At 50.4% G+C, this 23,952-nt stretch overlaps 1 protein-coding gene and 1 pseudogene across 4 annotated transcripts; one reads left to right on the plus strand and one right to left on the minus strand.

Annotated features, from left to right (window-relative positions):
• Positions 1 to 1,215: 1,215 nt before the first annotated feature.
• LOC149348035 (uncharacterized) lies at positions 1,216 to 23,628 on the minus strand. 4 transcript variants are annotated; one of them, XM_089587884.1, is made up of 3 exons: positions 23,223 to 23,628; positions 5,275 to 7,131; positions 1,216 to 1,744 (listed from the first exon to the last, which is right to left on the minus strand). In XM_089587884.1, the coding sequence occupies exons 1-3, from the start codon at positions 23,267 to 23,269 to the stop codon at positions 1,432 to 1,434; spliced, it is 2,217 nt and encodes a 738-aa protein (XP_089444010.1). In that variant the 5' UTR covers positions 23,270 to 23,628; the 3' UTR covers positions 1,216 to 1,431. The 4 variants fall into 4 exon arrangements, with proteins under 4 accessions (XP_089444010.1, XP_089444009.1, XP_089444012.1 ...); XM_089587883.1 differs by having other exon boundaries at positions 5,275 to 7,134; XM_089587886.1 differs by having other exon boundaries at positions 1,217 to 1,744; positions 23,337 to 23,627.
• LOC149348036 (uncharacterized) lies at positions 12,977 to 18,509 on the plus strand (annotated as a pseudogene).
• Positions 23,629 to 23,952: the final 324 nt, after the last annotated feature.

The following is a 23,952-nucleotide window of genomic DNA, read 5'->3' on the forward strand; positions in this document are numbered from 1 at the left end:
GCTTATTTTTAAAAATTGCAGAAAGTCTTAGGTGAAACAGCCTGTATAGGCGGCATGCACTTTCTGAACAGATAGTTGTTCCTTGTGCACGCAATGTGTGTTATTTCAATTTACTTTGTGCCCTTCCCTGTCTCATCGTTTCAGTTCCAATTAGCATCGCGATTTCAGAGTGACGCGCATTCCTGATAGCCTCGCTCGATTCTCCAGTAAGGATTCATACTATTTTCCGCCCGAGTAGTCTTCTATTAGAAGAAAAAGAATGGGGTGGAGCGCATTTGTCCTGTTCTCAAAGCTCATGATTAGCAGTTTACCAATATCCCTCGAGAGAAAAGCATACAACAGTTGTATCTTACCGGTACTCACCTATGGGGCAGAAACATGGATGCGAACGAAAAGGGTTCAGCTGAGGACAGCGCAGTGAGGTATGGAAAGAAAAATAATTGATGTAACATTGGGAGACCGGAAGCGGACAGAGTGAGTGAGGGAGCAAATGCGGGTTAATGACATCCTAGTCGAAATCAAGAGGAAGAAGTGGGCTTGGGCAGGGCATGTAATGCGAAGGCAAGATGGTGGTCCCTAAGTGTAACGGAGTGGGTTCCAAGACAAGCCAAGCGTAACAGGGGGTGGCACAAAGTTAGGTGGGCGGATCAGATTAAGAAGTCTGCGGACATAGGGTGTCCGCAGCAGGCACAGGACAGGGTTAATGGAGAGACATGGGAGAGGCCTTTGTCCTGCAGTGAGCGTAGTCAGGCTGACGATGATGATGAGCCTTCCCTTTTTTTTTCGTTATCATAAGAAAAAAATGAAATCAGAGAGCAATGTTGTTCGCTCACTATGTTCTATAGGAAATAATGAAAAGCGGGAGGCGTTAGTTTTAACTTGCGGCATTATAAATGTCCTGCTGTGCTTGCCTCTCGTTTTCCTGGATTCGCTTAGATGCATGCATGTTGACATGGTTGTTGACAATGTTGTACATCACTTGTAGGCGGTGTAGTTTACGGCGCATTTCTAGTGTCGGGAGCCCAGCTCGTGTTCTAAGGTCTGAAACAGACATACTTCCACCGTAAGCGCTATAGATATAATGCAGGATCGAACCCACGAATTTCAGGCCAGCACCCGAGCGCCATACCCACTGAGCCATCGCGGAGGCCCTTGGGAGATGTACTGCGAAGAGTAGCGCTTTCTCTCTAAAATTCCAGCAGTGCACAAAAAAAGTCAGGGCTGAAAGGGTTATTTCTTGCAAACATATTTTTTTTAATACACACAGCATTTACAGTATCAATGCCACCACAGCGGCCATATCTGCCCTGACAGTATCTTTTGCCAGTTCTTTTTTTTTAAGCAAACAATTCGCAAGGCACCTAGTGCCGTTGCACCTGACTAGAATCCGCTGACTCTTGCGGTCCTCCAGCAGCCCCATGCGTTTACGCATCAGGAGGCGGTGCTGGGGCGGGGTCTGTCGGTCTTGACGTCTTGAAGTTGCAGATAGCGCCTCACCCGGCGCAAACAATACTCGTTCAAGGCGTCCAGCTGTGGCCGGGAGTCCTCCTGTGCTCGTGGAAGACACTCGATCTTCTCTTTGACGACGCCTGTCAATCGCATGAACACGTCCATGTCCTCGATGGTCGTCAGCCGCCTTCTGATGCAAGCCATCGCTTCATGCTTGTCTGCGGCCACTGCCTCCATCAGGTCTTCCAGGAGGGAAGGACTGCGACACACCTGCTCGAACGACTGGGCGGTGTCCCTGCACACGGATTGAACACAGCGATTCACTATTCAGTCCTCACTTTGGACCGCGGTACGAGATCTAAAGCCCTGTTTACATGAACTCGATGAAGTCGAGTCGAGTTATAGCTTGTCGGGTAAAAAACCAGTTGTCGGGTTCATGTAAACGCTAACCGAGTAAAATAAGCGACAGAGCGAGTCGAGTTAACTCGCCTGCAGGGGATAGGTTAACTCGCTCGACCTGCCTTTCTAAAAGCATCGAGTCGAAGAGTCGGGTTAGCGGAAGGGGAGAGGATAAATGCGAGCCTGTTCTTCGCCTGCGCTGTAGCGCCTCCGAGACAGCGGTTCCAAGCCACCATCTCGGGGGCTGTCACTGCCTTCTCCCGCTAGCGCTGTTTTACGCTTGGTGTCGCTGGACTTGAAGCGGTCTCGACTCGCTAAAATCGAGTTCATGTGAACACGCAGTCGTCGAGTGGGGCTGACTTTGCTCAACTCGATCCCCTGACTCGACCCGCCGCTGTCGGGTTCATGTAAACGCCGCTACAGACGGTGTAGTGTTTGTCAAAAACATACAGCCCGAGGGGTTCGCTCAGTTAACAGTAAGTAACAAGTTGGCAGAGTGTCGCACTGCTAGAGGCCTCGAAGGACTATAGACCCCAAATTTTTGCTTGCGTCTTTTCCTCTTTCAAACGATGCGTTAGACATTTGTATACATGAAGCACCCTGTGGTATTCGTGTACCACTAAATAATTTATCACTGAATTTCTTCTTAAAGCTGTTTCGGTTTCGTCAGTTGAACGAGGGCTGTGACGCGTAGTTGGTGTTTAGGTCACGTGAGGCATAAATAATCGACTATGTAATTGCTGACAGGTCACTTTTGTCATTCTAGGTCTTGGAAGAGGCTGAATTGAATGTCGTAGTGAATTGAAACTCGCATCAGCGATTATATTGCCACGTACCATTGTAGTGTCCGTTCGTTCGCGCAAGCCTGCAGGAAAGGGGTGTTATCATTTTTGTTCGTGACGCGAGAAGCGACCGGACTAATCTCGATTGATCACAGCCATGAAGAGCTGCATCTACGTGTTTCCAGATTACTGTAGATAATCTTGACCTGTTATCTCGAAGTTTCCTTGCCGGCTTTAAATTGAGCGATGCCGCGAGCGGCAGGCATTCGTAGTTCGACGACTGACGAGAACGTTTGTTGCTTACGCCGCCGCCGAGTGATTCAGTTCTTTTGTGGGCGCAAGTCAGCCCAAATAAAGAGCTTCGTTTGCAAGACTTGTTGGTGTCACCCTGGCCGCTGGACTGCCGCCACTACAACGTGACAATATGTTTTTTTCCCGTGGATCACGTGAAGAACACGTCACGTCACAGTCGTAGTTCGATCGATGAAACCGAAACAGCATCAGAGAGAAGAAATTTAATTGTAAATTAGTTAGCGCGTTAAGACAAATACCACCGGGTCATCCCTGAGCTGCACTGAGGCATGGCAGAGAAGCATACAAGGTGGGCTGCATATTTTAATGCGACCGCATTAGAGCGATCACACCTAAACCCCACCGCCCCGCCGCGGTGGCTCAGTGGTTACGGCGCTCGGCTGCTGACCCGAAAGACGCGGGTTCAATCCCGGCCGCGGCGGCTGAATTTCTTGAAGGCGAAATTCTAGAGGCCCGTGTGCTGTGCGATGTCAGTGCACGTTAAAGAACCCCAGGTGGTCGAAATTTCCGGAGCCCTTCACTACGGCGTCCCTCATAGCCTCAGTCGCTTTGGGACGTTAAACCCCAATAAACAAACCAAACCTAAACCCCCCCGACGTCCGAGAAGAAATTCGCTGCCTGGATGAGAGAGAAGTCACATGACCCTGTGACGTCGGCACAACCTGCCCACCGTGGTGTGAGCAACCATGTTTCTAGACAGCGACCTAGACAAGGAATTTAAGTAAAAAAGAAAACAGAAAAATATTAGCCACGTGCAAATGTCAGCAACATTGGAGCATAATTTAAAAAAACTTCTGTTTGGGCTAGATGGTGCATAGCTTATTTTGAAAGAGATAAAGATACTTGGCAGAGGCGGTGATAAGACGGCACGTGAACTATTAGAAGCCTTTCACATCAGGAAGAGGGGGCATGACTGTGTGAGTGACACGTCTGTTAATCTTTTGCACGCAGAGTACAGGTATCTCGAGCACGCATTGCGAACTGACGATGCGTTTCTTTACTGCGCATGTCTCCATTTATGTATATAATCTGCTCTCTTGCCTGCGAATAAATCAGATGAAGTTAGCGCCTGTCCTGTGTCTTTCCTCTCTTGTGTGCGTGTTGTTGTGCGCTTGAATTCATTTCAAAATTGGAGCATAAATAGCTGATACCTGTTACTGCAGCGCAGTGAGAATATGGCGTTTGCTACCGCATTCCAGTCATAAGCGAGCCCATAGTTTTTTTCACAAAGGCTCTGTATCTGTACATGATCAGCCCGGTTACGTTGATTAGATACAAGGGGTCTCTTCAGACTTCCAGTGAGCTGTGTTATGTGTGGCGTAACACAAATAACCACAAAATTGAGAGACAATCGCATGCTCTCCAAAACAGGACGTTTCACACCATACAGCCCAAAGTTCGAAACGCAGCAAAAGGTATTTCAATCATGTTTAGCGTAACGATCATATCCTCATGCGATCATATTTCTGTGTACGATCGTAACGATCATATTTCCATCATAGGATCATAACGATCATACCGATCTTAACCATCGTAACGATCAAATTTCTGTGTGCAATGTATATGCCTCTGCATCCGCCCCTTCCTTTAGTAATGCACGTTTGTACCCTGAGGGCATAATAAATAAATAAATAAATAAAAAAAATCGCTGCGGCTTAGCTTGGTTAAGCCCGGTAATTGCGAAAGCAATATCCGTACGTACGCCATGGTACACCTAGTAGTGTAGCTGGTGGTGGTGCTTGTGGTTAGACTTGTGGTGATGCATCGGTTATATAATCGAATCCAATCCAATCCAAACTAATCCAATCCAATCCTATGCAATCTATTCCAATCCATTCCAATCCACTCCCCTCTAATGTGATGTAATGTAATCTAATATAATGTAATTTAATGTAATATATTCTAATGTAATCCAATCCAATCAAATCCAATGTAATGCAATCCAACCCAATTAACTCCGATCAAATCCAATCCAATGCAATGCAATGTAATCTAATCCAATCCAGTCCTATCCAGTCCAATCCAATCTAATGCAATCAAGGTCAAATGAAGGTCAATGGTGGTCACCGGCCGCAGCACGGCAACGGCCTGAAAGTGCAAGTAGTATTGCTTTCGCAATAATAAATAAATAAATAAATAAATAAATAAATAAATAAATAAATGTATTGAGGAAATCAGAGACATCGTTTACCGTCCAGGCCTCAGGAGGATACAAGCCCGAATACCGATAAGCCTGAAAAACCAATTCACCAATTTACCTGGCAAAGCGACTACGCAGCAACAACCGCAGCAGAAAATGCCTTCAGAACTCTTGTGTGCCACATACACATACCTGTCGAATCGAACCCCAGTGGCGAAATAGGCCGCGCGGACCACCACGCTGGCGTTACGTCGGGGCACCTGCGTGACGGGGTACCACATCCTGGATATTACCTCGTCCATCATCCACTCGACCGACAGGCTCGTGAGCGAGTGGTTCATGGCCAGGGTCCTTCTCAGGACCTGGATGAAGACGATGACGTCGCGCTTCCTGCGAGGGACGTAGTGGACGGCACGCATGCACCGGCTAGACGCCACGGCGAGGGCCAGCATCTTGACTCCCTTGTCGTCGAGCCACCCCTTGTCCACGTGCAGCTCCCTCAGGCTCCGATTGAAGCTCAGCGAATTCACGACGGTCCCCCAGCACTCGTGGGCACCCGGCAGGTGGACGTCTTCGGGCCGCGAGGTGAGGTACAGCCTCCGCAGAGTCCTCGTCGTTCTGATGAAGCACGCAACGGCCACGGCCATTTCGCTGTCAATGTTGCCCGTCCAGATGCCCAAGTACACCGTCGTGATGTGGCTGAACGTGGAGAGGTAGTCGAATATGCCGAGGAACTTCTTCTTGCCCGGCAACGACGGGCTGGCGTGGAGGATCGCGAATCCCTTGCTTTCCAGCAGCTCCAGCGAGTCATCCATGCTGTAGGTTCCAAAGTATACCTTGTGATCCGCACCACTCTCCCTAAGCATGGCGCAAATGAGCGGCAACCGGCGTCGATCGTTGTAATGAGAGTCGATGGTCACCATCTTCATGTTCTTCTCTGGCAAGGCACTGATGAATCGCTTCCACTGCCTGGTGTTCCACGTGGCCACGTCGATATAGACTTCCTCCAGCGTTTCGTTCTGTAGAAGCGCGTCGAGCCAGCGTTCGAATACGCTCTCGAGACTACGCCCCGGGTCTTTCAGAACGGTAGCTACGTTGAACGCACGCAGCACCGTGTTCTCCGCGAAGACCCGCGGAACGAGCTCGGCGCAGTCGGCGTCCAGCACGAAGTACGACATGGTCACTCTCGTTATGGTCCTGTTCTGCAGCAGGCCCCGGACAACCAGCTCAAGCGATTCGGCCGAGCCCTCCACGTACGCCTGGAAGCTCAACGTTGTCAGCACGCTGGCGCACTTGAGGTACTCGGCGAAGAGCTGGTGCACGCCGTGTGGGCTCGTGGCAGAGTCGTGCACATAGACATGCGTCAGAGTGCGGTTCTCCCGTAGGGCTTCCATGAACTGCCTGGCGCCCTCTTCGTCCATTTCGAGGAGTGGCATGAGGAGCGAGGTTAGTGACGTCGTGGTCCGCACCAGGGTCGTCACGGCGGACAGGAACGGCGGCGGGCACGACCAGTGGCTGTCGCACGCGAGCAGTTCGAGGTTGCCCAGGGTAGGGATGACGCCGCACACTTGGCTGTGCGCGTTGGCCGAGGCGAAATTGATCCTGAGCGTTTTCAGGGACACGCAGTTCCTGAGAGCTTCGCACAGCAGAGTTTCGTATACGCTGAACGTGCTTTCGCCCACGGTGAGAGAGGTGACGCAGTGGTGCGTCTTGAGGAGCCAGTACACCGCCGAGGCGGCCTGGTGCACCTCAGACCACGATGGCACCGCCAACAACGGGTCCCTGAAGCTTGTCAGGGACAGCTGACCGCGTATCCCGGGCACCTCCCGTAGCTGCAGCTGGGCGGCGCCGAGGAAGTCGTTCCAGGCGGTCAGCTGTCGTACGACGTGGCAGCTCTGGCCCGAGGATGCCGTGCACGGCGACTGGTAGTCGATTCGGGCGCCCGTAAAACGCCCCTTAGCGCTGTCCAGGTCGGCCAGTACCAATTTCGGTGGTTCCAACACGAGAGCAGGGACACCGGGTTGGATTTCTTGGCCTGCCATTGCACGGCTGCTGCGCAGGAGCAAAAGAAGCAAAGGAGACTACAAATCACAAACGGACTATTTACACAAACCTAAACCCAGGGTTATATTCCCTGACGATCCGTCTTAACGCGAATATAAATAAACTTCAAGAAATTCAGAATTCAGAAACCCCTTTTATTGATGGAAATATATTTCTCAACACCAACTTTTGGCACAAACCTGGACGAATGGTTAAGATTGAAACATTAGAAGTCGACTCTAACGCCACACTTCTCATCACGCTTGGCGGTTTCCTCATGACCATGCGCACAGCTTTTTTTCTTCTAGCGGAATAAAAATGAATTCAATGCGGTCGAATCTGCTCACTACCAAAAGAAGCAAAGTCTTCCAGAGAGGACTGGAGCCTCATTATAAGCGCGCACAACACAACGCCAGCTCAGAAAAAGTTTTGAGCCTCTTGAACCTACGCTAACGGGCGGAAGCTTTCAGGCAATACATGTTCAAAGACTTAGAGTCACAACGTTAAAAACCTGGGCATATATGGGTTAAAAGAGTACAGAGACGAAATGCTTAGTTGAGTGTTTCGTTGGAATGCTGCGTAAGATACCAGAATGCAGGATCACCCCGCGGAATCCACCTATGTTAGGCAAATAAATTATTTCTTTCTCATGTTGTTTCGGTTTCAACAGCCGAGTGGTGGCAATGACATCAAAGTTTAGGTCCGTCCCGTGAGCATTTGACTAACCGCAATGTAATCGCTGGTTCTTGGTTTAAATTCACCGTAACCTCCACTACGTCAGCTTGCCCCAAAGGCCGGAATGACAACGAATGAAAGATCCCCAGGTGGTCGAACTTATTCCGGAGACCTCCACTACGGCACCTCTTTCTCTTTCTCTTCTTTCACTCCCACCTTCCTCCCTTCCCTTACGGCGCGGTTCAGGTGTCCGCCGAGATGTGTGAGACAGATACTGCGCCATTTCCTTTCCTCAAAAACCAAACCAAACCAACCAAGGCGCTAAAATATCGCTGCTTTAATGCGATAGAATTAGATGACCTATCGGGAAAGAGCAGCGGCGGCGGCATGCGTCCCAAAAATCAGACCAGAAGTGATGTCACTCCCGGTGCATCAACACCACCTGATGCTATCGCACTGCCAACACATGATGTAATCGTGTCCCTGTGAAATTTTTGTATGCCGAGGCCTAAACTAAATGTTCACGTCATGGCTACTGTTCGGCTGCTGACCCCGAAATGACACGGAGTCTAAACCTTCCACTGGTTTTGAGAAAAGGGAAGGACCACAACTGCCTCAATTTGTAGGCGGACGCCACCGCCTATTCACAGCGCGAATGAGGTGTCCACTGACCTAGTTACTCTTTCTACTCAGAGGCTTCACACACACCCCTGAAACACGGGGTGTGTGGCTAGACGCACTTTCGCACTAAAAACATCCATACGACCCGCCATTCTGCGGCGTATGGATACGCCATGCTTGCCAATGTTTAGAGATATTGCTTGCGGAGCAAGAGTTCGTCTGCTACGTGCACCTCAAGCATGGCGCCTGGCGGCGGCGCAGCGCCGTGGTGCGGCCGTGCATGCCACCTATAAACTGCGTTTCGAGCACATCTCAACGGGATTGCATATTTTTTGGAGCGAAAGCTCTACGGGTCGCCCAAGGTCAACCATGATGCGCGTTTGACCTTGAGGCCCCGGAGCGCAGGCAAACCACGTGACTCGCCAAGCAGAGGCGCACTGGCGCGCGCTCGCCGGCTCCACCGCTGATACCACGTGATTAGGAGAGGGCAGGCAGGGAGAGGCGCAGCTGCGCACGCTAGCCGGCTTCGCCGTTGTGATACCACGTGATTAGATGATTTTGATTGAGTGACTATACTTTTATTTCCGTCAGAAAAGACGTTACTCCCCGCCCACCTCACGTCGGCCTGGAAGACGGGGAGTTGCGCGCCAGCGGTTAGAGGCTAGCTGGATTGGAGAAACTTTATTGATCTAAAAGATCTATGGGGTGGGATTAATGGCCCCCTAACGGAGGGCGACCTTTCCCACCAAGTCCGCAAGCCTGGCTCGCGTGTTCTTGTCAGGCTCCCTTAGGAGCGTAAGCCAGGCCTCCTGGGAGGCAGCCGGTAGGTCTTTCTGAGGTGGATTTTCCTTATACCCTTGTTACATGGGCAGAGTTAACCGCGGCTAGCGTAACCGTGATTACCGAACTTAACGGTGGCTATACTCAAACCGCAGTTCGCCGTTGTCACACGACTCGCTACCGTTCACGGTTTCGGCATCCACCGGCCGGGTGCAACGAACGTAGTGACGTGATGATCGGCAGAGCGAAGCAGCATTTGCAAATACTTACAACGCAGTGTCTAGAGTGCCGTCCGATGAGAAAGGTAGTCAGTAAGGCAGTGCAATGAGTGGACCATTTACTGTAGCGCTGGTCAATTCAAAAGCGCAGCCCACTGTGGCTTCGATGCGAAACAAGTTAGGCCTAGCGACGACTAGGGAGTAGCACACGGTCAGAGCGCCGTCGTCCGCCGCGCTCGCAGACGGCACCCCCGCAGTCAGCTCGCGAAATCCGGTGCAGCGAGCGTTGCGTTAAAGATGCGGCGCAGGGAGCGGTCCTTTTTCGATATTACAGCGCTAGAATGTGCAGCTCGAGCATCGCAGGACGGTGCTGCAGTACGCTGTTTCTGCCCCGTCGGACCTATTTTAATGTGAAAAGTGACTTCGCGCGAAGAAGTACGTCATTGAAGTGCACCAGCTCGTACGCTCTTAGAAACTCGGACGCCTACGGGCACTTTCCGTCCACAGACGCCGCCGTATTCTCGGTTAACGACGCAAACTGATGTCGCCAAGCTCGGTTCGCGATAAGCAAGGTTAGTCGCGTGACTGCTGTTTGGTCCGCCGTGTAACATACGCTAACCACGGTAAGCAATTGGGATCGATGGGTTGTGTGGTGATTTTAGACAGAAGAATTGGGGTCGTGACTGTCCCAGTTTGGGCTCTACGTAGGTTTCTGGCCTGTTGTCTGGTAAGGTCGGGGTGAGGTGCAGGGTAAAGTTTCTGCGCCTCACGGAGCTGATTGGTCATTTCTCGGTAAGTGAAAGTTTCGTTGATGTGACACCGAGACACTCCCGATCCCTCCCGGTTTGCTAGAGCTCGGGCATATCGGTTCGCCTTCTCGTTTCCCGTTTGTTGGGGAACACTTTAGCCCGATGCCGGTGGCGCATGAGCTGACTGTGTCTGCAGCTTTCTGTAGTACCTCTTCTACCTGTTGCCTTGCCTATATTGGTCAAAATAGTAACGTCATCGGCATACAGCGCGTGTTTGACGTGTGAGATTTTGCGCAGGAGCTTCGGAAGGGATCTCAGTGCTGCGTTAAAGAGGAAGGGCGAGAGGACTGCCCCTTGTGGCGTGCCATTGGTACCCATTTGGATCACCGATCCTTGGAGCTACTAAATTTAATTCAGGCTGTTCTGTTACTAAGGAGGTTTCTGATGCAATTATACAGGGTGTTTCACGTAACTTGAACCACGGGTTTAAAAAAAACCGTAAACCGCAACCCGCTGAAACCAACGATACATTGTACGCCATCACGTGGCGCTCCTCAGATTATTTTTTATTGCACTTAATTTGTTAATTGACTAAGATGAATTATGCAAATTTTCAAATATTCATTTTAGTGCCAAGAGGTTAGGTTGTAGAGCAGGTTTATAAACAACGGATCCAGTTTATTGTAGCATCGTATCTCCTACGGGGTCCTTTTTTCCGGCATCTAAAGAAAGCCCGCGAAATATGAAAAAATACCACGTGACTGCGCTCGTGCGCTACCATATTGCAGCGCTTCTCAACGGCGCTTCGAGCAAACGGAGCGTGCCCGCTGACCGTGGCTAGGGTTCTAGGGACCCTACCGTGGCGAAGTGAACGGCCGCCGCGCCACTGCGGAAAGTGCTGACGCGCTGTCAAGCCGCTGCTAAGACTGGCGCCGTTGAGAAGCGCTGCAATTTGGTAGCGCACGAGCGCAGTCACGTGGTATTTTTTCATATTTCGCGGGCTTTCTTTAGATGCCGGAAAAAAGGACCCCGTAGGAGATACGACGCTACAATAAACTGGATCGGTTGTTTATAAACATGCTCTACAACATAACGTAACGGTCTTGGCACTAAAATGAATATTTGAAAATTTGCATAATTCATCTTAGTTAATTAACTAAACAAGCGCAATAAAAAGATATTCTTAGGAGCGCCACATGACGGCAAACAATTTATCATTGGTTTCAGCGGGCTGCAGTTTACCGCTTTTTTTAAATCCTTCGTTCAAGTTACGTGAAACACCCTGTATGTCCTGGCCCCTATACGTTCATCTCGGAGAGACCCTTAAGAGTCGATTCATGGGATAAGTTATCGAAAACCTTCACTTCACTTTATTACCTTAAAGACCCCACTTCGGGGTATTAATAAGGGTTGGGAGTACAAACATTGAATATGATTGCCTACATGATATTTATGAAATACATATTTAAATTGTTAACAAAACTTGATGGGCACGTGATGATATCAACGTCGTGGGGAACGCCATTCCAGTCTTTTGCAGTGAGAATAAAAAAGGATGCAGAAAAAGTGACGGTGCGGGCGCGTTGGCATGAAACTTGCAGTGGATGGCCGGTGCGATGAGATATGCGAGCTGGCGGTGTGATGCATGGTGGTTGGCTGAGGGAACTGTAAAAAAAAACTTAATGGAACAGACTAATACAAGCAATGCGACGACGATGGACAAGAGTTGATAAACCTGATTGCCGTTTAGGTGACGATACACTTATGTCGTCCGAATAGGCAGAATGAATGAACCTCGTGGCGTGATTTTGGACAGATTCTAGTGAACTGATGAGATATGCTTGTTGCGGGCTCCAGATAGCAGATGCGTATTCTAGTTTTGGTCAGATGAGTGACTGGTAGGCGAGAAGTTTAATACGTTGAGGGGCATGCGGTAGATGACGTTTCAAAAAATCTCTGCCTCTCCCGTAACCGAGAGTAGAGTAAGCATGAAATGTTTACGGGCCTAATGTCATCTCGGTGGACACCCGAACCGCACCGTACAGGAAGGGAGGAACGCCACCACCCGTTCAGCGCGATGCCTTGTCATTTGAACGCAAGGTTTTTTGAGGAAAGGAAATGGCGCAGTAATTCTCTGCCATCTCGGTGGACACCCGAACCGCACCGTAAAGGAAGGGAGGAACGCCACCACCCGTTCGGCACGATGCCTTGCCCTTTGAACGCAGCGCTTCTCCCCCGGATCACGTACGACAACGAAGTGCAACATGTAATTTATGTGGTTTTTGCACGCGTTATTAGAAATCGGAAATTATAATTCCGTGCGTTATCAAACCCACAGCTCCACTGATATCTTGATAAACATTGAGAAGGCACTGGCAGCAGTTATTTTTTGTCTCGTTTGGAGACCAACCAGCGCTTGCATGCCGGTCGCGTAGGAGGGCTTACGGAGTCTCGTTAAATCTCGCTAAGTCTCGTACGGTGCCCGGATGTTCTCGTTTCAGAGCCCGGATGACTGGAATTCAGTGCCCGGATGAGTGGATTTCAGTGCCCGGATGACTGGATTTCAGTGCCCGGATGACTGGATTTCAGTGCCCGGATGACTGGAATTCAGTGCCCGGATGACTGGATTTCAGTGCCCGGATGACTGGATTTCAGTGCCCGGATATCTGGATTTCAGTGCCCGGATGACTGGATTTCAGTGCCCGGATGATGGCTCTCGGTCTCGGCGTGACGTCACCACACTGCCGACAACGGGGGCTAAAAGCATTTCATGCTTAAAAAACCAATGATCGGTTAGCCGATGCGACGATGTTTGTTACGTGTGAGCGCCAGAAGAGATCCTGGCACAAGGTAACCCCTAGGTACTTGTATGAGTATACAGATTCTAGTGGAACGTTAGTAACCGATTAAGTGAAAACGTGGGGGTTACGCCGGCGTGAAAAGTTACGAGTTTACATTTATTAGGATTAAGCGACATTAGCCAGTCATCGCACCACGCATGCACTGTGTTAAGTTGGAAGTAGTGCGGTAAATAACGCAGTCGTCTGCAAACAGCCGATCATTACAAACCCGGTTTAAGGGTAAGTCGTTTATATAGATTAAGAATAGGAGGGGAGCTAGTACAGAACCTAAGGTACACCTCATGTTACTGGAAGAGGGTTGGAACTGTGGCCATTAACGAGAACAAACTTGGAGCGGTTAGAAAGGAATTCTTCGATCCATAATAAGACATTAGGATACAGTTTTAGCAGTAAACACCGGTGGGGAACTTTGTCAAATGCTTTAACAAAGTCTAGAAAAATAGCGTCAGTTTGTAAATTTAGGTCGAGTTTGGAGTGAACGTCATGAAGATGGATGGCCATTTGAGTTTCACATGACAAACCCTTGCGAAACCCGTGCTCCGAGGGATGAAAGTTGTTGTTAGTGTCAAGAAAGTCCATGATTTGAGAATAAATGACGTGTTCCATGATTTCGCAAGGTATGCTGGTTAATGATATCGGACAGTCATTTAATGGAGCATCTTTGTTACCTGATTATAGACGGGAATGACATTTCCCACTTTCCAGTCATCCGGAATGCATCCTGTAGAAATCGACTGTGAAAACAATAAGTACATTTGCAGAGATGCTCTTAGCATTGCGCAGTATTTTGGAGTTAATTTCGTCGACGCCGGCCGATGATGAAGTTTTAAGGTGTTCAATGAGCGAGGAAATGCCGGCTTCAGAAAACGCGACAGCAGGCATGTTGGACTGTATATTGACGGCGGAAGCCGCAGTGGGTGGGTGATTTTCATTAGTGAATACAGATGAAAAGACATTATTAAAAATGTCCGCGCACACATTGCCTTCAGCTTCTACTCCAGACTCTTTAGTAAGAGTGATGGTATGTGCCGGGTGCTCACTTATTACCTGCCAAAACTTTCTGGGATTGGAAGTCAACAATTTGGGGAGGTCGTTGTGAAGGAAAGAGTACTTTGCGTTGCGGATTGCAGATAGGTACAGTCGGGGACAAAAGTCTCCGGACCACGTGTTCCTCAAACAAAGCTTATAGCTCTACTATCAGACAGCAGCTGGAGACCGCACTTGTGGAGATGAAAGAACAAAAATTTAACTTTTGCCTCCACAAGGGTGGTCCCCAGCCGCCGACTATTAGCAAAGCTATCGGCTTCGTTAGAGGAACACGTGGTCCGGAGACTTTTGTCCCCGACTGTACGTGTGTTCGGCTGCATAGCATTTTTCCCACGCGCAAACGTCGTATTGCTTTAATTCTGCCGCACGGAAAAGTCGTTTGTTTTTATTGCCGAGCCTTTTTATTGTTTTGGTATACTATGGTTTCTGGCGGTACGCGTGGAAGGTTGTTTTAGGGATGTATCTGTAGGTTAGCTCACTAACATTGTTCTTAAAATTGGACCAATTATCATTTACTGAATGATCGTGAAAAGATGCTTCAAATGTTGGGCGATATTGGCTCTTAATTCTAGACTAAAGGCTTTGTCGTTGCGACGAATAGTTTTGTTTTGATTTTGGCATCGTGATGGGTGGAACGCCAATGTGGCGTGGATCACTTTATGGTCGCTGATTTCGCGTAGATAAGTGATAGATGAGAGGGCTTCCGGGTGGGTGGTTAGGATTACGTCTAGGATGTTTGCACACCCTCCTGCAACGCGGGTCGGTTCAGATACCACTTGTGTTAAGTCGAAGTTTAGGCACACCTGAATGAAGTCATTCGCTTCCCTGTTGCCGACTGCTGTCTGTGTCTTCCACTTGATTTCTGGAAAAATGAAGACTCCAAAAAGAATGATATGTGCTTTTGGGTATTTCCCCGATAATTAGCTGATCACGACGTTAAGTATTCGGGAAATATCAGAGTTGGTATTTGGCGCTCTGTAACAAACGCCTAGCAGTATAAGGTTTGGGGCGCGGCGCGACAAAGTAGCCATACTATCTCAAAGTCTGATTTAATATTAATAACTGTACATGAGAACTGATTGTTAACTGCGATGAGGACACCGACGCCTCGAGCGGATGCACGATCTTTGCGAAAAAGGTTAAAGTTCGGCAAGTCAGCTAGAACTTCAGTATCAGTGACGCCATTATAGTGAGCCATGTTTTGGTAAGTATCAGCAAGTTACTAGCAGATGAACACACAAGATTGGAGATGATTTTTCGTTTCGGAAGAAAACTGCGTATGTTAGGGAAAACCGCCGAAAAGGAGAGATTAGGCTGGGGGGTGGCAGGTACGCGAGCGGCTGGAAGCTGGCGGCGCAGCAACCGCTATGATTTCCGTTTTACAGATTGCGACGGTTCGTCGAAGGGCCCCGATGAACAGGGTCTTGTATCACAAAGAAAAACGGTTAGTCTTGCACTTGGCAAAGGTAACTAGGTGCTTGCGCTTATTGCGAATGCGACGTGAAAAATCTTTACCGACGGAGTAGTCAGTGTCCTTGAATTTGCGGCCATTAGCTAGAATTTCTTCTTTCGTTTTGAAGAGTGCGAATTTGGCGATTAACAGACGGCAGCGATCAGGTTCGTGGCGCCCAAGAGGGTGAGTGCGGTGTTTTGGGGTCGAGGGTGACGTCCAAAAATTCGGAGCAATGGCGAATGAGTAGTTTTTCAGAGTCCGCCCACGTACGTTCCAGATGGGTCAGGGTCCGCAGTGTTGTAGAATATGAGGTTGTTTCGGCGTGATTGGTTTTCTGTTTCGTCTACACGATCCTCGAGATCGCAGAGCTGGCGAGTCGCCTGAGTGGTGTGAGTAATGACTGTATGGTTTGGTAATGACCTTCAAGTGCGCCGATGCGCCTGCTTATATCAGAAATAAGGTTGTCTGTTGTTAGTGACTGGTTTTTGAGGTCTGCAACTCATCAGGTCTATGATGTTGTGAAGGTATAGGTTGCGCAACCCAAGTTTTATTGAACTTCCTCAGGTCTAAGCTGAGGATGTTATGCAGTCGTTTCTCCCTTGTTTTCTGAGGAAAGACATCGTTTTGAATAATCCAGAGTAAGTCCTGAGTCGAGAGGCCAAGCCTGAAGCCAATTTGGTTACTAGGGAAGTTTTTTTCCCTCTCGGCATAAGCGTTGAGTCTGTTGAGAACTACGTGCTCTAGGACCTTGCCTAGGCAGGAAGTTAGCGAGGTAGGTCTAAGATTGATCTAGTTTCTTGCCCGCTTTGGGAATGAATATGACCTTAGCATGCTTTTAGGAGTCTGGGATAGACCGTTGTTCCAACACTCATTGAAGTATTTGGTAATGGCTGTGAATGGCCCATCATCCAGGTCACGGAGGGTCTTATTAGTGATCCCGTCTCCTCCCACTGCCGAGGAGGTTTTAATGGTACTTCGCAGAAGCTGGAGCTCCTGTTCTGCGATTTCCTCGCCTAGGCCTGAAATAGGCCTCGTCTAGAAATAAGCGCTGACTTACGACTGACGATTTTATTGCTAAGATGGCACAATAAATAGGAGAACCTAAGCACAATCAAACACGTGGCATTTCATCGCTGATTGAGTACGAAGAAAGAAGGAAAGAGGTAAAACCAGCACTAGTCCCTTAGCCGCTGAGGAGGACGCCGCGGTGGCTGAGTGGTTATGGTGCTCGGCTGCTGGCCCGAAAGACACAGGTTCGATCCCGACCGCGGCGGCTAGAATTTCTTTGGAGGAGAAATTCTAGAGGTCCGTGTACTGTGCGATGTCAGTGCACGTTAAAGAACCCCAGGTGGTCGAAATTTCCGGAGCCCTTCACTACGGCGTCTCTCATAGCCTTAGTCGCTTTGAGACGTTAAACCCCATAAACCAAACCAAACCTTTATTCATGAAGAGCAAGAAATGTGCGTGAGCAAGCCAACTCTTGCGCTCACTCAAAAAGAATTTATCTCAGCGGCTAAATGGCTAGTGCTGGCTTTAACTCTTTCCTTCTTTCTTCCTGTTTGTTGACGTACTCAATCAGCGATGCAATGCCTCGTGTTGATTGTGCTTAGGTTCTCCTATGTATTGCGCCACCTTGGCAATAAAAGAGAATTTTAGTACAGGGTCACCCTATAGCTTTGGGTCACAGGGGAATAGCGGGGCGCTACTGCGCATGCGCAGAACGCTAACGCTAAATCGGCGAAATAGGCACCCTGCACCCGCCAGGCACCGCCACCGTCGAGGCTGCGTTCAGCTCCCCCGCGCGGCCAGTTCCTCGTCCCTGTCAGGAAGGCTCGTCCCGCGACTGCGAAGGGATGGCGTCTGCTAGCGGCTGCCGCTGTTCGTAGAGGCGGGATTTCGACCTATTCATTCATGAGGCTGCAAAATTATTTCGAGGAGCGAACGTCAGGAAAGGAACGGAGCTTTTTGAAGCAGGCCATGTACACAATGTGAAAGAGGTGGTGTCGTGTGACGGGAGCGAAGTAGCAGCCCGGTGCATTGCGCAGACAAACATCACTGCGCCACCGAAAACGATCAAATTAACGCTAAGAAATATTTCTATATAATGCCTGTCAGCGCTGCACTCTCACTGAGTTTTTTTTTTTATGTAGCTATCTTCCAGTAGATAGCTTGTTGCCGCGAGCTGCAGTTGCAAGGCAGGCAAATGTAAACCCGCTGCTGCCGTTGCTGTGTTTTTGGAGCGGTGTGAAACGCTCTCCAAAACGAGCCGCCCGCAAGCCTGGGGTGTTCCTGCATTTAAAAAGGCTTACCCTAAACTTTCAAAGACGGCCAGGCGGCATAACATTTAAGGTAATTAGGAAAGTCCAGTTTTTGAGCGAACGACGCAAACCTGACTTCATAGCATTCTCTTTTGCCGCACCTTCGGTGTGCGCACTGAAAGTCATGCGGATAACCTCAAACTGTTTGGTTTGGATTCTGCAAAAAAGGACTATCCCAGCTAATTCATGCATGATTCTTGACGAAAGCTTGTGCTGAAGAAGCGGAATTTCATTTCAAGCTTTGTTTAATTTCAAGTGTCCTGAATATTCGACATTTAGATATGTGTTTATTGTAGAAAATTATCACCAAGTCCTTCAGATGTGGAGCAAAGATTTATCAGGAACATGTTTCCATTGCCCCTTAAAACGTGCCTTTAACTGTCGAAAAAGACGATGGACGACAAGGCGCAGTGGAAGCGAGCAAGGATTCCGCGCATAACTGGAACTAAGGGAAACGAGTCTTTACTGCGCAAAATTTGGGCTCCTTCACGTGTGACTGCGGGCGAGTTTCGGCGTGGCTTTTTAAGCTTACATATTGTTGACTGCCAAGTCAGCGACCGGAAATCGTGGGTGCAAGAAGAGGGAAGGGTTCCCAGAGAGCCAATAGCATTCCTCCGAGTCTGCTGAATTTCCCATGACTCAAAAACCTGTCTAGGAGGTAATGCACGAGTCAAGCAAGCGTATTCCGCACGGGTTTGACCGTTGTTTGACCAGAAACCGCGCGCGCGTGTTGCCCGTCGCGAAGGGTGGGCCGTCTCCCAATGTCGCTCTGGAAATCCATAAAATCTTGTCCGAGGTGAATTTATATATGTATTATTGCATCCTACAACACAGCAATGTGCCCTGCTGTTGTTATGTGCCAATATTGTGCTCGAGAAGGAGGCGTACAACTGCTTCGCGACAGCGCGCGCAACACAGCGGGAGCTGTCGGACTGCCCCCGCCTTCCTGACAGGGACGCGCGCGCCGCCGCCAGTGGCGCGCGCGTCGCGTTTGAGAGATGGTGGCAATTGCCACCACCCCGTTTCAAAGGGGGCGCTCCTATCCATCCATCCATCCATCCAGAGCCCCACCTCGATGGACACTTCCGAGGCGTACTGGCGGAGCGCCTACGCGCACGGGCGTACGTTGGAGCCTGTCTGCGCATGCGCGAGGCGCGAGCAGGCGCGAGCGGTGCGCAGATATCTGTGCATGTCAGATATCGGCGCCTGCGTACGGGCGCTAGCGCGCGCGTCGGAAGCGGGGTCCGGTTGACAACAATCGGAGGACCGCGGGGCTCTCGAGGACTCTTTTCTTCATAGCTTCGTGTTCCCCGAACTCTTCTTCGCGGTTTAATTCGTCCTTTCAGCGCCCCCCAACCATCTTTTGTTCACGGCTTGACATTCTTTCAGTCGGCTCGGGAGGGGGAGCGAGCCAGCCCCAGGAGCATGGAGGTGAATGCCACTTTTCGTCGTTGCCGCTAGTCTGTGGCTCGCGCTCACGGCAAAGTGAAGGCGCACGAGACTTTCGCTTTGGCTAAAGTTACCTGAACCACAAAATTTTAGCGATAAAACACGCCAAATTTTCAGATTACTTCCATGTTTACAGAGCTGCTAGGCTTAGCGAGTACGCGTCGATTGACGTCAGAAAGCGCGGGAGGTTCGAACTCCTGATCTCCACAAAGAGGTTTGCAATTTTGGTCCCAAAAAGGAGTCACAAAGATTGGTTTGGTTTATGGGGTTTAACGCCCCAAAGCGACTAAGGGTATGAGAGACGCCGTAGTGGAGGGCTCCGGAAATTTCGACCACCTGGGGTTCTTTAACGTGCACTGACATCGCACAATACACGGGCCTCTAGAATTTCTCCTCCAAAGAAATTCAACCGCCGCGGCCGGGATCGAGCCCGCAAAGAATTGGCATCCCGGTAACACACTTTTCTTATTTAGGCAGTATCTTTTATTCGCGCGGACGTAAACAAAACTGAAAATAATTACATTTGCGAGAGGATTTTCAGGGATTGGACCTGTCTGGAGAGACAATGAAATTTTGGCTGTGCGCTTTGGTGAGGGGCGTATGTGCACAAATTCACACTTTTAGATGGAGCATTGGAGGCCGCAGCGGCGAGCATAACGGTCCACTATGGTCGCCGCCTCCTGCAGGCCGGCCTCAGTGTCTCCAAGGGAACCCTGTGTGGCCCACAGGGTGATGTCATCGGCGTACAGCGCATGCTGCACACCGACGACAGCGCCCAGCTGGGCCGGTAGGCGCATCATAGCCAGATTGAATAACAGGGGAACGAGCACCGCGCCCTGGGCTGTACTCCTGGTTCCTAAATGGAGACGTGGTGGCCGGGAGGAGTGAACGGGGCAACATTCGGCGGCGGCGGATTTCGCTCGCTCTCGCCGCCGAATGCCCATGTGTGACCGAACCACGCCGGTGCGGAATTTGAACGCGAATTCTTCCATTAAGTACACTTCTACGGGATTCACCGCGTCGCGAAGCTACCTAGCTGCTTGAGGATGCAGGTACACTTCACTGAATGCACATTCACAAGCACGGTTGCGTGCAGCCGCCCGCCTAGCGGTCAGTCCAAGCTGCCATTTTTTCCCGCTTGCACAACTGCGCTCACGCCGGGCTCGCGTCCTTGCTTCGCGTATCTCCGCCCGCGCGAGTGTGCGGAATCACTTGTGGCAGTATAGTGGACGAATGAAGGCAGCTACTAGCTGCCTTACTCAAGGATACACCAAGGACGACTTAGTGTAGGGCTCCTCAGTAAAGATTTCAGGTTGACATGAGGGGGCTTCACTGAAGTGAAGGCTTCCTTACTGAGGTAAGGCCACCTCAGTACTTTTACCCGGAAGACATTTACCATGAAGGCCTTCACCCAGGTGAAGCCCTGCCAGGTGTTGCCCACACCCTGGTGGGCCGCCTGCCACAAAGCAGGCTTCAGGGAAATGTATACGTATGCCCGAAATAGGAAACTTACCTAAGACACTTTGGAAATTTTAGTGTGTGCTTGGCGAAAGCCTTGTGGTCATTCCACTGCTGCTTCCCAGAATCGCTTGGCACCTGGCGGGCTTCCCGCATGTGCGGTTTTTATTGTCTTTGGCGGCTGCGGTCGCTTTTTTGATTGTAGTGTTTTAGAGCGCAGCTCTTTGGCGCCCGTCTAGCGGCGTCGCCGTTGTCCGTTCGGCGTTCATTGGCGTTGGCGTTTTACACTCGATCATTTTCAGGAAAGCAAGTGCGCATAACTGGCTCCCTGTGTCAGTGGACGCCTGAATCGCGCTGTTTTGTTTATGCGGCCGCAAGAGCCGTCGCCTAGCAACCGTCGCGGTGGACACCCGAACCGCACCGTACAGGAAGGGAGGAAGTGGGAGTGAAAGAAGACAGAGGGGCCGTAGTGTAGAAAATGATAATTGTATTTGAGGGAAAAAAAATTACGCAGTAACTGTCTCGCATATCTCGGTGGACACCCGTCATCTGTTTGTAGAGGAAGGGAGGAAGTGGGAGTGAAAGAAGAAACAGAAAGAGGGGACGTAATGAAGAAAATGAATTTGAGGAAAGGAAGTTATGGAGGAGGTTGCGCCACTGCGCGGAGGAGAGGCCACAACTGGCACGATTCCAGTGCACGGACGGACACAGCGAGCGACCCCTCGCCCAATGCACGCAAGGGAGAGGTCCAACCCCCTCCCTCCCCTCTTTCCTTGAGCGCACTCTGCTTTATTATCCAACTGAGAGGGTATTGTATTCGGCAGAAGGCTCTGGTGCGGCACCCCATACCCCCTCAGCCACCATATTTTTGGGATGTTCCAAACAAATCTAAGAACTGTGCTCACAAAAGACGCTGAACAAAGCGTGTCGAAGCTAGGGTGTCGACAAAAGTCCCCTCCTCCACGCCTTGGGGTGACATCATTGTGAGATTTGCGGGAGAACAGGGCCTACTTGCACGAAGAAAACGAGACGGGTTTGGTTTAGGGGGGTTTAACGTGCCAAAGCGACTGAGGCTATGAAGGACGCCGTAGTGAAGGGCTCCGGAAATTTTGACCACCTGGGTTCTTCAACGTGCACTGAAATCGCACAATACACGGGACTCTAGAATTTCGGTTGCATAGAAATTCGACCGCCGCGGCCGGGATCGAATCCGCGTCAGCAGCCGAGCATCATAACCACTGAGCCAGCGTGGCGTTCGGAACAGTCTAGTAACGTTGGCCGGGGTGGCTCAGTGGTTATGGCTCTCGGCTTCTGACCCGAAAGACGCGGGTTCGATCCCGGCCGCGGCGGTCGAATTTCGATGGAACCGAAATTCTGGAGGCCCGTGCACTGTGCGATGTCAGTGCACGTTAAGGCCAATTCACACGAGGGTCCATTCGCCCGCGGCCCGCGCACTACGTGTTCATGCGCCAGCACACTGAGAGGTGCACTGACCAGGCCGCGGGCAGACAGCGCGCCTCTCAATGCGGTGACGCATGAGCAAGTAGTGCGCGGGCCGCGGGCGAATGGACCGTCGTGTGAATCGGCCTTTAATGAACCCCAGGTGGTCGAAATTTCCGGAGCCCTTCACTACGGCGTCCCTCGTAGCCCGAGTAGCTTTGGGACGTTAAACCACCATAAACCCAGTCTAGTTCCCAGGCTAATCGTTTTCGCCGTGTAAACCTTCTCTTCGTGTTTAGAAAAGTCAAGGCGCATAACTGGTTCACTTTGCTGGTGGACGTTTCAAGCGTGCCACGAACGCAGCGCGGCCTCTACTTTTGCACTGTTCATTTGTCGTCGCCTGCGCTCGCCCAACTCACTATGAAACGCGACAGGTAATCACAGCGCTCTGGCGGCCATTGGGGTACCTGTTACAGCTGGCGTCGTCGCTTCAGCGGACGCGGTTGCGACGCGCGTCTGTCTTTCAATCTACCCTTTAACATCTTTCAGCTCTGCTCTGTCTGCACGTGGCAGCGATTGTGGCTCAGCCCGAGCCAGTAGGCAGGCCCGCCCACTTTCCTTGCCATCGTCCCCTCAGTCGCAACAACGACGAGCGCTTTGGAACAATCATGATATTGGGCGGCAGTTCGATATGCTTGCCCGTGTTTTGGACGTGCCTCATCACGAACGTTCGGTGCCACCTTTTAAGTGAGTATAGCCGATAGCGGCTGTCATTAATCATTCGGTCTAACTGGACTATTCGCCCGATTAAACATTTTGCGCCGCGTAAGCCTTCCCGTCACCACCACGCGGCAAAATACGCACACCGTTATCTGCGTCGTTCGAGCTTCAACGAACGCTGAAATCTCAACGCTGATAAAGTTTTCCGCGTCGTGAAAACACGTGTTCAGCACAAAGCTGTTAAGGTGATTAAACAAAGTATAATGACCATGTCATGCCCCGCACACAAAGCGAAACGACTTGCTTACGTGTCAAGATGGACCGAAGGGGTGAACACAATGCAGGAGTCCGCCATTCATCACCGTTGCTCCGTGATACATCGGCAATTAGCAGCTGGTTGAGTACAGCGTGTTACCACTTACCAGCCTTTCGACGATGTCTTCCGGGACTATTCTGATCCTTCCACCTTTCTTCCAGAAACGAATCCAGTCCCAACCAGAGTTAGAACGAGGTGGGCCCAAGAAAACCATCAGAAACGCGAGACATTTGTGGAAACTCGTTTCTTCTCGGCGCGCGATTGGTGCGGGATCAGCCGAAGTAGTCCGTCCCGCATATGTCCTATCGCAGATAATTTTTTTCCCCAAGAAACAAACAAAAAAAAAAGCGAAAGGGACAAAGGAAGCAGACGCTTGTTAACTGCACGCGTGGTCCACGGCGTCGTGAAACGAACGCTGTGTCATCAGCCTCGCTGGCTGAAGCCGCCCCTTCACCGGAAAAAAGAAAAAAAAACAAGCAAAGAACACCACGGTACAAGCAACAGCGACCGACAGTGACGCGAGCAGTATGGCTTTTGCGCGGCCTAATTTCTTATCTTTAAAAACATGGCAAATATTTTTACGAATAAATGTGCTGTACTGAAAGGCGGAATTACCTGAACCGCGGCATGAACTGCGATGGTGGGAACAATTGTAGGCGGCCTAGAAAAAGAAGCGCCACAATGGCCGGAGTTCTCCGGTTTTATTTCGTACACCCGGAGCA

This window comes from Amblyomma mixtum, chromosome 4 (genome assembly GCF_055824585.1).
Source record: "Amblyomma mixtum isolate Tamu chromosome 4, ASM5582458v1, whole genome shotgun sequence".
Classification (NCBI taxonomy): Eukaryota; Metazoa; Arthropoda; class Arachnida; order Ixodida; family Ixodidae; genus Amblyomma; species Amblyomma mixtum.